Source organism: Camelina sativa, chromosome 11 (assembly GCF_030686135.1).
Source record: "Camelina sativa cultivar CO46 ecotype springtype chromosome 11, ASM3068613v1".
NCBI lineage: Eukaryota > Viridiplantae > Streptophyta > Magnoliopsida > Brassicales > Brassicaceae > Camelina > Camelina sativa.
Window position 1 is genome coordinate 31,946,925 of NC_141890.1, and position 13,246 is coordinate 31,960,170.

Consider the following 13,246-nt stretch of genomic DNA (forward strand, 5'->3'; position numbering starts at 1 on the left):
ATAAAATCACTAGTTTTCTAAAAACAATTCACATTGCATTGTTTAGATGGAGTAGTTGGTAATTTGGTTTACAAAAAAAAAAAAAAAACTACAAACATACATAATAGTAGTACCAAGGGTAAAAAAAGAAGAAGGTTATTGCTAAATTATAAAAATAAAATAGGGACTAAGATAAAATAGGGAAAGGGGGTCCAAAAAGGCCCATATTGAGCCCATAATTGAAAATTCCGAAACCGAAATGGAAAAAATTCCGGTTTTTTCTCTTTCTCGGTGTCTCTGTCTCTGTGCCAGAAGAAGTTACTCTCAGCGTGTCTTTGATTTCCCAGAAGAAGCGTTGAATCTTTTTTCTGAATCCATATTGAGAGGATCCTCTTTCGTTATTCTTCTCCTTGGATCCATTCCCATCCTCTTTCGTTAGCTTCTACCAGGTAATCTTGTTTTACTCACCATAATTCCCCAGAAAAAAAAAAAAAAAGTTTCTTTTAAAAAAATTCTCTCTCTCTACATGATTATCCCTGTAAATGTGAGTTCTTTTGCAAAATGGGTCTGCGAATTTGTGATCATCAGCGTTTTGTGTGTTGTGTGTGTGTGTGATCTTACATTTTGACGGGAATGTGATGTGATCTCTCATGTAATTCTTTATCTTGTTGACTTGGTTTCCATTACAAATGCTCTGTTTGCTTTAAAAGATATATCCCAAATCTCTCTTTGACTCTCCTCTAAGCGAATTGGGTTCTCTTCACTTGACTTTAGTTTCATAGGTGAAAATTTTCGATTTTTTTTTTTTTGTTTTGTTTTGTGTGTTTATGATTCTCTCTGTAACAGATGTCTCATCATCTTTTAAAAAATTCTGTGTGGCGGCCTACCTTTGGAAGGAAGGTTTTCCTAGTTAAGCAGAAACCAAATTTACTCAATTCATCTTTTTAATGTGAGCCCCTAAAGACAAGACTGAGAATTTCTATCAGTGTTTAGTTTTGCACTTTGTGTGATCTAAAGTGATGAGTATTTTGTTGGTTGAATTGGGCCCGCTGCTTGTCTTTTCTGTCTCAGTTCTGTTTTTTTTTTTCCTCTTTATGATAGATCAGAATATTTCTCTGCTTTCTTATTGGAGGCTTTCATGATGCCTTGTGACTTCTCAACAGTTAGTTTTGTATCTACCGACTTCTTACTTAGATTCTCATGCTGAGCTTTGTGTAACTTAAGTTGCCTTTACTTGTTTCTTTTATTTAGGCTTATGTGAGCTTGTATGACAAGTTTCTCTAGGAGCTGTTAAAGGGGTCAGATCCAGCTTTCAGAAGAGGTAACTTGTTACTGCTGCCTTCCTTACTTTTGGAATCATAATGGTGTTTTTGTGCTGAATCCTCTGCTTGTGTTAGATTTTCTTACGGTGGTTGAGATTATGAGCTGAAAGTTTTTAAATTTAGTCAACTTTGTTGCACAGAACCTTCTAGGAAGCTACCTCCTCAAGCACAGGTGATCTTAAAGATTCTCTTGTTTCACCTTTTCTTCTTAACTCTTTAGATCTCAATCTTTCCTGTTTCCTTTGCCAACTCTACTTATTCTTGTCTTCCCTCTTCCTCACTTTGGCACTTTGTTTTCTTCTTAACTTTGTGTACACAGGCTTACAAGCCAGTGGTTAAGACATGTTGCTGTAGAAGGGATAATCTCGAGCATAAAAAAAAAAAAAGGAGATGGCTTTCTACTCTGAGGACGACAAGAGCGAAGACTACCTCTTTAAGATAGTTCTAATCGGTGATTCTGCAGTTGGGAAATCAAATTTGCTTGCCAGATTTGCGAGGGATGAGTTCTATCCCAATTCAAAGTCGACCATTGGAGTGGAGTTTCAGACGCAGAAGATGGATATCAACGGAAAGGAGATCAAAGCACAGATATGGGACACAGCAGGTCAAGAACGCTTCAGAGCAGTCACTTCTGCGTACTACCGAGGTGCAGTTGGAGCTCTTCTGGTTTACGACATCAGCAGACGGCAGACTTTCCACAGCATTGGTAGATGGCTCAACGAGCTACACAGTAAGAATCCACGCCTTAAAAAAATACCCTTTCTTACTTATCTTCTGCTAAACAATCTCAATGAAACTGTTGCAGCACACTCTGATATGAACGTTGTGACGATCCTGGTGGGCAACAAGTCGGATCTGAAGGACTTGAGAGAGGTCTCAACAGCAGAAGGAAAAGCCTTGGCTGAAGCACAAGGTCTTTTCTTCATGGAGACATCGGCTTTGGACTCATCAAACGTGGCCGCTGCATTTGAGACGGTTGTGAAAGAGATATACAACATACTGAGCAGGAAAGTGATGAGCTCACAGGAGTTAAACAAGCAAGATCCTGCTTCACTCAGCAATGGCAAGAAAGTTGTGATTCCGTCAGAGGGGCAGGGGGAGTCCAAGAAAGGTGGATGTTGTTCTTCTTGATAGGAACTGAAATTGTAGAGAGCTTTCAAAAGCAAGATTATTTTATCATCTGTTTTGATTGTTTATTTTGTCCACTCTGCGATGAATGTTGAAATTTGGGATGGGGCTGTGTTGTGGTGTGGAAGTGTTTAGGTGTAGCAATCTGTAAATTTTCTATTGCAGAAGCTTTTATGAAACTCACACGCTACTCTATAAAGTTTGCTCATGATGATGATGATGATGATGGTCAGTCTTTCTGTTATTGTTGTTAGTTGTTACTTGTTATGCATCACACAGCCAAATCTTGATACATTAGATCTTGCTACTAGAAATGATCTAAACCCTAAATTAAAATAATACTACTATGAAGCATTTGTCTTTGTCATCGGGAAGAGGATCAAATCGAGCTGTGGAATTAGATTTTAATAAAACATAGAGAAATAAATGTGTGAGCAAATGAAGTTGAAGCATCAGAGATCACACGTGCAGTGCAGTTGTTTGTGGAAGTAAATTAGAGGGCATGTGAGACAGATTGGCTCCACACAGGATTGCATTTATCACACCGTAGTACGGATTCCACACACTATCTATCATCATTTCAAGCTCATTAAACCGGACATTTTTCTTAACTAATTTGTCTTAATCTAAACCGGTTTGTATTTGGCTATAGGTTTGCTTCGGTTTCATTCGGTTTAATGATCTCTGCGAGTCCCTTCAAGACCTGAAAATAAGAGAAAGGCCATTGACTCTTAAGCATATATACAACTATGCAAGATCACAACTAGTACAATTTAGCTTATCTTGTTGGTCTCTCTTTACCTTTTTGGTCTCATGGAGTGATACCTCCAACATTTCAATTTTCTGCAGAGGAACCAACCACACAAGTTCAAACAAAAGATTCATGAAATCAAATATTTATTCTTGTGAAATGTGTATATCAATACGCGCGGTTTCACCTTCTGGGAATCCTTAACAGCAGTTTTCAGGGCAGTATACTTTTCCAGTGTAATCACCATCTTTCCTGAGTTTTCCTGCATTTCATTTATATCTCAATTCCTAGAATTTGATTTTCATAAGACAACAATCCTTTTGTACCTTTTGATTGGCTGAAGCATTTTCTGAGACTTTATCTAAAGTTTCCCTCTCTGGATCAGCATCTCCGATTGTGGAAGACTCCTATTGATATAGAAGAAGTTGTCACCAATTTCACTGTGTATAGTAGTACTTGATGGAAGTTCAATAGTTCTGGCACAAACCTGGATCTTTTCCTTGATGTCTGGATCATTCCAAGGTCCTTCATCGCTAAAAAGACAGCCTCCATGATCTGTACAAGTGCAATTTCCTCCAAGAAATGTTGGCAAGTTGCTGTATTTTTTTTGACATCAGACATAACCAAAATGCTGAGATTCCAAAGCAAACAAATCCTTCCACCAGTTAACAGAAAATCGAATATACAAAAAAGGTTTTGTTGACCTTGGATCTACTGCTTCAAGTAGCTCTCCAAGGTAGTTGGGTCCTAGCACCTTGAACAAACATAACTCTCTGATAAAGAACTTGTGACTAAACCAAACAAAACAAAAAAAGAAAGAAGCATCAAAATTCATACTTGAACTTTAGCCAAAGTCCGAGGATCAAGAAAGGTCTTGAGTGCAAGCCACAACATCCTGAATCCAGAACTGGCATTGACAACGAAGAGGCGATGCAAAGTCTAGAACCAAACCAAATCAGATATACAAGGCATTAATTGTTGTTGATGAAGCTGGTAATAAAAATCCGAACCTACCTCAGGGTAGTAGTTGCTGTCTATCTTGTGAATTTCCATGAAGAGTGATCTCGCAGGTTTTGAGAAGTTTGACATTCCCTTTTTTGCAAGAACAATGGATTAGCAGCTTTACAAACAATCAAACGATTCTCATCTCTACGAGAAAGTCATACATACCACTCCAGATACATCCAAAATGGTAGTGGTAGACGAAACGTGCTTCCCTGAAGCAATCGAACAAGCGGGATATCTCAAGCTCAGCGTCTTCTCTTGCTCTTTGATATGATTGTTAACATATCTGTCAACAGTGGTTGCTTTAAGAAAGGCGTTAAGGTCAACCATCCCGAGCCTCTCGATGTAGATTGGTCTACCACTTTTGTCAACCTTATGAAAGCCATGAGGGTAATGTTTCTTCACTTCATCGTATTCCTCAAACTTAAACTCCTGTCAGACATTTTGTCGAACACGTTGTGAGTTGACGGAAAACACACAAAAAACAAAATTTTGTTGGTTATACATTAGAGATCAAATCCACTTTGGAATCAACTCGCCACTTCGTGTAATCGAGAAACGCATCTTTTGGATTTCTCCAGATCAAAATCCCTCATTTTTAGAAACCTGATTGGTTCGAAACAATCTGAGAAGAATCAAAATCTCAACCAGGAGATAAAAAGGATGATTTTTTTTTGATTATGTACCTGAGAAGAGTATTGTGATCACCATGGTTTGACGGTAAGTGACCATGGAGGAGAAGCAAGTTACGAAACGCTTCAACCATATCTTCTTCATTATTTGGTAAGTGTCCTTCATCATCTCTGTTGTTCAAGGAATCAGAGTAGTCTTCAGCACTACCATCGGAGATGTGTATGTCTCTGTAACCCATCTCTGTTTGAAAGGTTCATTGGGGGCTCTGTTCTCAAGAATTCAAAAGCTTGTAAGGAAGGGAGAGGAATCGAATAATTGATTTCTCTCGGGCGCGGGAAAATAGGAAAAAAAGAATAACAACGGTCTTTGGGTTGCTTTACGGCGTCGTTTCTTGGATTGTTACGGAAACAGCAAGGAAGGCCCACTTACAGTTTTTGTAAGATAAAATGGGCCTACTATAACTCACTTTATGATGATTATCTCTGAATTCAACGGGAAAAGGGTATATTTCTACCCGTACTATTTGTAAAGTGTATATTTCTACCTAAACAAAAGAGAAGTGTATTATCTAACCGGAACGCCAATAAAATTCAAAATTACTACCCAAACTTTGAAGCGTTATCGATAATACTACATTGACACAAAAACTGTTAGTCAACCGTTAAATATGAGTGATTCGTATGACACATAAGCAATGATGTGGCAAGAGTTTTTGGAATCAAACTCAAAACGACGTCGTTTTGATTTGGGGGAAAAACTTCAATTAGGGTTTTTTTTTTTTTTTGATTTCACGATTCATTTCTCTCTTTCTCTTTCTCTTTCTCTGCGAAGGCGTTCTTCAATTAGGGTTCTTTCTCTTCGAAGAAATCAAATGGATAATCAAAGAAGAGGTTTCCCCAAGAGATGTCAATGTGGAGAACCTGTTGTTTTGAAGACATCGACAACTGCTAAAAATCCTGGAAGATTGTTTCATGGGTGTCCGTTTGGAAGGGATGGGGTAAGTGTGATTCTCTAAATTTTGTTGTATAGTTTGGCTGTGTCTGCAACTAAAAGTCTGTAAATGTTATAGAATTGGTATCATACATTTAAATGGACCGATACGTCTATGGTCGAAGAGATCGAGGACTTGATTGAGAAAGTGGAGAACATTGATGGAGCTGCAATGACATTGCAGAAGGGTGTCAATGCTTGCGAATCTCAGATTGATACTCTCGCCATGGAGACTCGTGTGCATTTGGGTGTGGTTGAGAAGGAGGTCGAAGAGATGAAAATGCAACTAAGAAGCTTGAAGAACATTGTTGGCTTTGTTATGGTTATGGTTTTGTTTTTCATGTGTATGTATTGAATATGTGAGTTAAAAAGTGGTTGTATGAGAGTAACTAGTTTGGATGTTTAGAGAAAAATATGGCTTGTAAGACTGTTTGTTTGTATGAAAGGTAATGGAAAAAGAACAAGACATATGACATTGCTCAAACCCAATCCAACTGTGATAAAATCCAAAATAGACCGAGACATTTGGTTGTGGTACATGTCACAAAACAGACCATGAAATCAAAAGACATTGTGTTGTTACATGTCCCCAAAAACAGACCATGACATCAAAAAGAGAAAAAGAAATAGTCCTCAACCGCTTCATACTTCAAATGTGTCTTGTGTTGGTTGACTTGAAAATGTGTCTTGTGTTGGTTGACTTGGTCCTCCTCCATCTGCCGATGGTTTAGTCTTCTTCTTCTTCTTAGGTGGCATAGACCTTTCCACTTCCATATTTGGACATTTAGCTGCATTGTGTCCAGTTAAACTGCAACGACGACAATGCATGATTCTCCTCTCTCTACTAGCCTTTTTCTTTTTTGGAGACTCATTCTTCCCTTTCTTCCTTTTTGGCTTTGGCTTTCTTCCTTTTCTGTTTTCAAGTTCTTCAACCAGATTTGGAGGTGGCAATATCACAGAACCGGAGTTATCCCAGAAACACATACCATTTACTGGCCGAATTGAGTCCCTATAAATTTGTTGTTGCCTTCCATTGAGAAGCCAACTAGAGATGTAATCTTCATGATTTGGCTTCATGAGAAGCCAACTGCGATGTAATCTTCATGGAACTCCACTCATTTCCCATCTCCTGCAGGCACATGTCTTCATTGTAATGTTCACAGAGTAAGATGTACCTGACTCACGGACTTCATTTCTACCGTCTGATCCAGGGATAACCTTGCAGAACTTAAGCCTTTTCTGCTCCAACGCTATCATTTCTTTTATTCTAGGAGGTACTCTGCTTAGATCCTTGTCAGCTTTTGTCTTCCTCATATCAATACGCACCATGGTTCTTCTCCTTATCGTCTCCAACATCTCTACCATTGGCATATACCTTGCAGGATCTATTGCATTGTTGAAAGATTCAGAGATGTTGTTATGAACATCTACGCAGGAGGATGTTGGCGTGAAAAAAGCAAGGCTGCAATTCTTTGGGTTCTTCTCCATCATGGCTTCATAAACACGCATATCATAGCTCTTTACCAATTCCAAATTTGCTTCATACTCTTTCGTGGTATAACTTTCCGCTACTTGCCAAAAGAGCTTTTTCATGTCACCTTGATGGGGAAATATCTTCTTTAGGTTCCCATAGATGTGTCTAGCACACATTCTATGTTCAACATAAGGTAACTCTCTTCCCACTGCATTCAATAAACCCTGTAAAAGCAAAACAAATATATATTAGTTAAACCATACATGTCATTTTACATGTTCTAAAGCCTAGTACGGGTTGGAGATATACCTTTTGCCTATCAGATATGATAGTAAACCCTTGACCCTCCTGTAGATTGAAATCAACCTTCAACTTTTCTAGGAACCATACCCAATTGTCTTCATTTTCAATATCAACAACGGCCCAAGCCATGGGATACATTCCATTGTTAGTATCCCTCCCCACAGCAGCCAATAATTGTCCCTTTAGTGTGCATTTCATAAAACAACCATCCACTCCAAAGATAGGACGACACCACATAGACCACATCTTTCGAATGGCAGCAAAACACACATAGAATCTATGGAAGATCTCTGATCCATCATCATCAAGCATTGTGTCTAGCACTACTGTTGACTCAAGGTTAGATCTAGCAAAATATCAAAATGGAAACCTAGTTAACAGATTGGAAAACACTTGTTAAATTTAAAATTTCAGTAATGAAAGAAGAACTTACTGAAGAAGTGCTAAGCGGTAATCTTTCAGCCTAGAAAAATGCTCCTTGTGCTCACGGTCGATGATCTCTACAGCTTTTTTCTTAGCATTTTTACATTTGTCTATGCTTACTATCAGATTGTAGTTCTTCTCAATCTCTTTTTGCATCCTTTTTGGTCCATAATCAGGATCAGTTCTGATATCATCCAAAAACATCTTGCAAATCACAGGTTCTTTCAATATCTTACAATAGTTATCATTTGTGCAACTGTGCTGATCTTCAAAAGTTTTCATTTTCCACTTGCCAACGCACTCCTCATAAGAACAGTAGATATACCATGGACAAGGCTCTTTAGTCCCACACACAGCCGCTGACTTGTCTTTCCCCCATCTACTTATCTTTATGTTATAACCCTCTTTTAATGCATAAGCTACTAAAGCTTCTCTGAACTCCTCTAGACTATCAAATACTTGTTCTATCTCTAGCTGACCACTACCTCGTTTGTATCTAACCAAATGCTCCTCTTCTTCTTCACCATCAGAGTTAGGAGGTGTGTTATGATAATCGAAATCCTCATCCTCATCAACAAAAGAAGCCACATTTCTTTCAACCCGGATCTCTTCTTCACATGGCTCAGATGACTCGATATCATTAGGATGCTCTGTTGAGTTCACCAAAAAAACATTCATCACTCCAGTCCATCTGCCTGCATCACACATCCTCTTAAAACTCAAATCCGCAGACCTCAATCTCTTTCTTTCATTATGCTCTTCAAAAGGGTACTTATACCACATGTTTTGGCCATATAATCCCTCCCCCAACTCCGCCGACAACTTGATGAAAAACTCTTCTGGTTTACATTCTATAGCTATATCTTTACCATTGAGATAAGCAACATCTCCTACATGATTCTTCACCCAATACCCTCCAAAATACACAAGGAATGTCACATGATCCGGATTGCTGTCAACAAAAAAAAATTATACAAAGTTTCAAACACTCAAGCATTTAATCAAACACTTAGTGTGCAGTAAACAAATACGACTCTTTAAAGATAAAACTTCAAATTATTGTCTCCAAATATCTACATTATGCAACTATTAAACAAAAACAAGACAAAATACAAGATTTAATACCAAAAATCGATTGTGTATTACCAAAAATACAAGATTTAATACCAAAAATACGACAAAATACGAACTAAAAATACCTCATTTTCGCTTCTGTAGAAACGATTGTGGGTAATGCTAACAACTCCCACGATTCACGCCTTGTTTCCTCTACACTTATCCCTCGCAATTAACTTCAATCCTCGTTCTCCATTTTCGACTTCGCAGAGAAAGAGAAAGAGAAAGAGAGAAATGAATCGTGAAATCAAAAAAAAAAAAACCCTAATTGAAGTTTTTCCCCCAAATCAAAACGACGTCGTTTTGAGTTTGATTCCAAAAACTCTTGCCACATCATTGCTTATGTGTCATACGAATCACTCATATTTAACGGTTGACTAACAGTTTTTGTGTCAATGTAGTATTATCGATAACGCTTCAAAGTTTGGGTAGTAATTTTGAATTTTATTGGCGTTCCGGTTGGATAATACACTTCTCTTTTGTTTAGGTAGAAATATACACTTTACAAATAGTACGGGTAGAAATATACCCTTTTCCCCTGAATTCAACACAGGTTTATTTTCTGAGTACGTTCCCTAAAATCATTTTTTCCCAAGTACAAGAAACTATTTAAGAGAAAGAAAAAAAATTGTTTTAAGAAATACAAATCATATTTTAAAGAAACATAAGATAAGGAGTAAATAATGTGAAAATAAGGTTGGGTCCCCATGACCATGAGCCACCATAAAAAGATTCCAAACACTTACTTTACTTCCTTTCAGCACTAGTTTTTTTTTGTTTTTCCTTTCTTTCTGGATTAGTATTTTTCATCTTTACACACTTTCAAAACTCTTTTGGATATCTCTCACTATATGTTACATGACAGTTGATATATTTATCTTTTGGGTAAGCGGTTTTTTGATTATATATAAAATAGTGATGAAAACAGAAAATATTCTTACAATTTACAAAAAAAAAAAAAAAGAAACAAACAAAATTTGAACCCCTTAATTGTAAGAAAAACTCTTCGGAGGTACGTAGTTCTAAATGAAACAAACTATGATTTGGGTATGTTCTGAATGTATATTATGTTTTAGCATTCGATTGCTTTGTAAATATTATGGATCGGATATCAAAGAATATATATGGTCCCATTCGGATTTAACAAAAAAGTTTTGGAACAAGCTCCAACGTTCATAAATTATATATAGGTTGCTAGGTTGTGGATATATTGACGAATGATGATGATGATGATGATGATGATGAGTGAGTGCTACTTTTCAAAGGAAGTGGGACCAAATTGACGTTCACGTGATGCTTAAGAAGTAGCCCTGCACTGTGTCCGCACTATCATAAATTCACGTCCTAGCCTCTCTCTATTATTTTCACCCATTTCCATCTTCTTTCCCACTTATAATCACATTTTGCTTTCTCGTTTCAATTTCGTTTTTTCCCCGTTTTATTGTCCATATTCTCCCATTTAATTACATCCAAATTGTGTATGGTTTGAGTGCATGTGTACTGTGCATTTATATAGAGATAAAATACAAACGAGATCAGAGAGAGAGAGAGAGTGGGTTCCTCATGCTACATTTAGTGTGCTTAACTGAGAGCATGCTTCCAATAATCTTATCATGATTATGGGCATCCCAATATACAATATATACTACAGCTATAGACTATGAAAAAATAACAAGTATTCACAGTCAAATAGTAAATCATGGGCTCCTATATTATTATTAACAATAAAGCTATTCCATTGGTCGAATCTGAAATAAAGACAAACCCTAAACTCAAGACCTGAAATAATTAGCCAAACACGTCATTCCAAACAGAAAAAATAACAATGACCTAACACGTTAATAGGCAGTCTACTTTTTTTTTTCTTTTTAAACATAGAAATAAGGACTCTGTTTCTTGGTTTTTAAACAGTAAAAGCTAATACATATGAAGACAAAAAAACATATAGATAATAGATTTATTGGTGTGTGTCTTTGCCTTTCTTGCCTTCACTCCACCACAAAAATATAACCGTTGCGACTGATACGTACAAGAGGACCACTTCATAACAAGTACACATATATAAAACCATCGATCTTCTTCCATCGTAATTTACAATTACTCCCGATCGACCGTTTCCTTTCTCCACACTTCCCAATCCAATGGCGCAACTTACTAATTCCCTTAATTATCTTTTTTCTATTTCTCTCTTGCTATTATTATTCCACTGCTTATGTTTTCGTTTTTCATTGGTTGCAGCTTGCTCAAACTCCACCGAAGACCAACAGATTCAACACCATCACCACCGGAAATGGGTGGGTCCTTCAGGTCACAAAGTCATCACCGTCTCACTTACCGGCCATGCTCAGTTTCGCTCCGTCCAAGACGCCGTTGATTCCATACCAAAGAACAATAACATGAGTATCGTTATCAAGATTGCTCCCGGATATTACCGGTATATATATAAACCTTAATTAGCTAATTTTTTTTTTTTTTCTGAGTGTCAATATAATGGACACATGCAAACTTAATACATTTTTCATGTGTGCAGAGAGAAAGTGGTGGTTCCAGCGACAAAGCCGTACATAACGTTCAAAGGAGCGGGTCGGGACGTGACGGTTATAGAGTGGCACGACCGTGCGTCGGACCGTGGCCCTGACGGTCAACAGTTACGTACTTATCAAACTGCTTCCGTCACCGTCTACGCTAATTATTTCTCCGCTAGAAACATTAGCTTCACGGTACTCTATATATATTTCTAAAGCAATTAATTTAAGGAAAACTTTCACAAAAAAAAATGTGAGTCTTTATTTTTATTTGTTATATATATTTTTTGATATGTGAAGAATACTGCGCCGGCTCCATTGCCGGGTATGCAAGGATGGCAAGCGGTAGCTTTTAGAATCTCCGGCGACAAAGCTTTCTTTTCCGGCTGTGGGTTCTACGGTGCACAAGACACTTTATGCGACGATGCTGGCCGTCACTACTTCAAGGAGTGTTACATTGAAGGCTCTATCGACTTTATTTTCGGTAACGGCCGCTCCATGTATAAAGTAAGGACTCCTAATTACCAAAAACAGACTTTTTTTTTTTTTTTTTTTTTGGTATCAAAAACAGACTAATTTTTTTTTTTGGTATCAAAAACAGACTAATTTTTGGGGACTTGTAATAAAAATGTGTCTATATGTCTTATACAGAAAATGATTACACATTAAATAATATGTGTTGTTGCTTGTTGGTGAAGGATTGTGAGTTGCATTCGATAGCGTCAAGATTCGGATCGATAGCAGCGCATGGGAGGACATGCCCGGAGGAGAAAACGGGTTTCGCGTTCGTGGGTTGTCGGGTAACGGGTACGGGTCCGTTGTACGTAGGCCGTGCCATGGGCCAATACTCACGTATTGTCTACGCCTACACCTACTTCGATGCTCTCGTCGCTCATGGTGGCTGGGACGATTGGGACCACAAATCCAACAAAAGCAAGTACGTAACTATTATTTTACAGTGCTAATAAATGTATGATTTGAGAGGTTAATCTGAAGAAATTAATAAATGGCTGAAATATTAGGACGGCATTTTTTGGAGTGTACAATTGCTACGGGCCAGGAGCAGCAGCGACGAGAGGCGTCTCATGGGCCAGAGCGTTGGACTATGACTCGGCCCATCCATTTATTGCTAAGAGCTTCGTTAATGGGAGACATTGGATCGCTCCACGAGATGCCTAACCAAAACTTCAAAGTTCAAAGTTCAAACTTCGTTTTGCTTCTACTCCTAGCTTAATTATATTCGTTTATTGTTTTTATTCTTTTCCCGATTTATTTATACCTTGTGATACAGAGCAGAATTGCATCTTCTTCATTTGTATACATTTTTCAATTAAGGTTTCGTGTGCTGCCAAAAAAAAAAAAGCTAATTTATACACAATCTTGATTAAGTACTAGGACAATAGGAGCAAATAACTCGTCTGTATTTTACCTAGGGAAGTTGATTTATACAATCTTGTATCTGAAATTCTGAATCCCCAATCGTAATCTGTTCATCGTAACCTGAGAATCTCTTCTCTTAATCGGATTCTCTGCTGGTATCAATTCCAGTAGCTGTTAAGTACTTGAGGAACTAGCAACTTCTTTATCAAAAAGTCCC

General features: G+C 37.6%; 4 protein-coding genes and 1 pseudogene across 9 annotated transcripts; 3 read left to right on the plus strand and 2 right to left on the minus strand.

The window, feature by feature from the left end:
- The first annotated feature begins 205 nt into the window (after positions 1–205).
- On the plus strand, positions 206–2,673 carry LOC104724613 (ras-related protein RABA5a). 4 transcript variants are annotated; one of them, XM_010443141.3, is made up of 5 exons: positions 206–428; positions 1,231–1,300; positions 1,377–1,473; positions 1,621–2,031; positions 2,107–2,673. In XM_010443141.3, exons 4-5 carry the CDS (start codon positions 1,692–1,694, stop codon positions 2,430–2,432), a joined length of 666 nt encoding a protein of 221 aa, XP_010441443.1. In that variant the 5' UTR covers positions 206–428; positions 1,231–1,300; positions 1,377–1,473; positions 1,621–1,691; the 3' UTR covers positions 2,433–2,673. The 4 variants fall into 4 exon arrangements, with proteins under 4 accessions (XP_010441443.1, XP_010441445.1, XP_087330534.1 ...); XM_010443143.3 differs by having other exon boundaries at positions 236–428; positions 1,442–1,473; XM_087474408.1 differs by lacking the exon at positions 206–428 and adding an exon at positions 993–1,141.
- A 146-nt stretch (positions 2,674–2,819) lies between these two features.
- LOC104724614 (phosphatidylinositol/phosphatidylcholine transfer protein SFH11-like) lies at positions 2,820–4,791 on the minus strand (annotated as a pseudogene). The gene is made up of 10 exons (XR_015572923.1): positions 4,691–4,791; positions 4,351–4,617; positions 4,195–4,272; positions 4,018–4,119; positions 3,885–3,934; positions 3,668–3,776; positions 3,507–3,587; positions 3,368–3,442; positions 3,231–3,272; positions 2,820–3,132 (listed from the first exon to the last, which is right to left on the minus strand). The product of XR_015572923.1 is annotated as a phosphatidylinositol/phosphatidylcholine transfer protein SFH11-like (transcript).
- An 813-nt stretch (positions 4,792–5,604) lies between these two features.
- Positions 5,605–6,296, plus strand: LOC109127655 (uncharacterized protein At4g04775-like). The gene is made up of 2 exons (XM_019232811.2): positions 5,605–5,815; positions 5,888–6,296. Exons 1-2 carry the CDS (start codon positions 5,690–5,692, stop codon positions 6,161–6,163), a joined length of 402 nt encoding a protein of 133 aa, XP_019088356.1. The 5' UTR covers positions 5,605–5,689; the 3' UTR covers positions 6,164–6,296.
- On the minus strand, positions 6,279–9,373 carry LOC104724615 (uncharacterized). The gene is made up of 4 exons (XM_087472046.1): positions 9,208–9,373; positions 8,019–8,960; positions 7,592–7,931; positions 6,279–7,506 (listed from the first exon to the last, which is right to left on the minus strand). The coding sequence occupies exons 1-4, from the start codon at positions 9,210–9,212 to the stop codon at positions 6,910–6,912; spliced, it is 1,884 nt and encodes a 627-aa protein (XP_087328172.1). The 5' UTR covers positions 9,213–9,373; the 3' UTR covers positions 6,279–6,909.
- A 1,704-nt stretch (positions 9,374–11,077) lies between these two features.
- LOC104728490 (putative pectinesterase 68) lies at positions 11,078–13,114 on the plus strand. 2 transcript variants are annotated; one of them, XM_087474410.1, is made up of 5 exons: positions 11,078–11,558; positions 11,655–11,844; positions 11,950–12,156; positions 12,348–12,586; positions 12,672–13,114. In XM_087474410.1, exons 1-5 carry the CDS (start codon positions 11,266–11,268, stop codon positions 12,826–12,828), a joined length of 1,086 nt encoding a protein of 361 aa, XP_087330536.1. In that variant the 5' UTR covers positions 11,078–11,265; the 3' UTR covers positions 12,829–13,114. The 2 variants fall into 2 exon arrangements, 1 of the variants encoding a protein (XP_087330536.1); XR_015572001.1 differs by having other exon boundaries at positions 11,109–11,558; positions 12,301–12,586.
- The last annotated feature ends 132 nt before the right edge of the window (positions 13,115–13,246 follow it).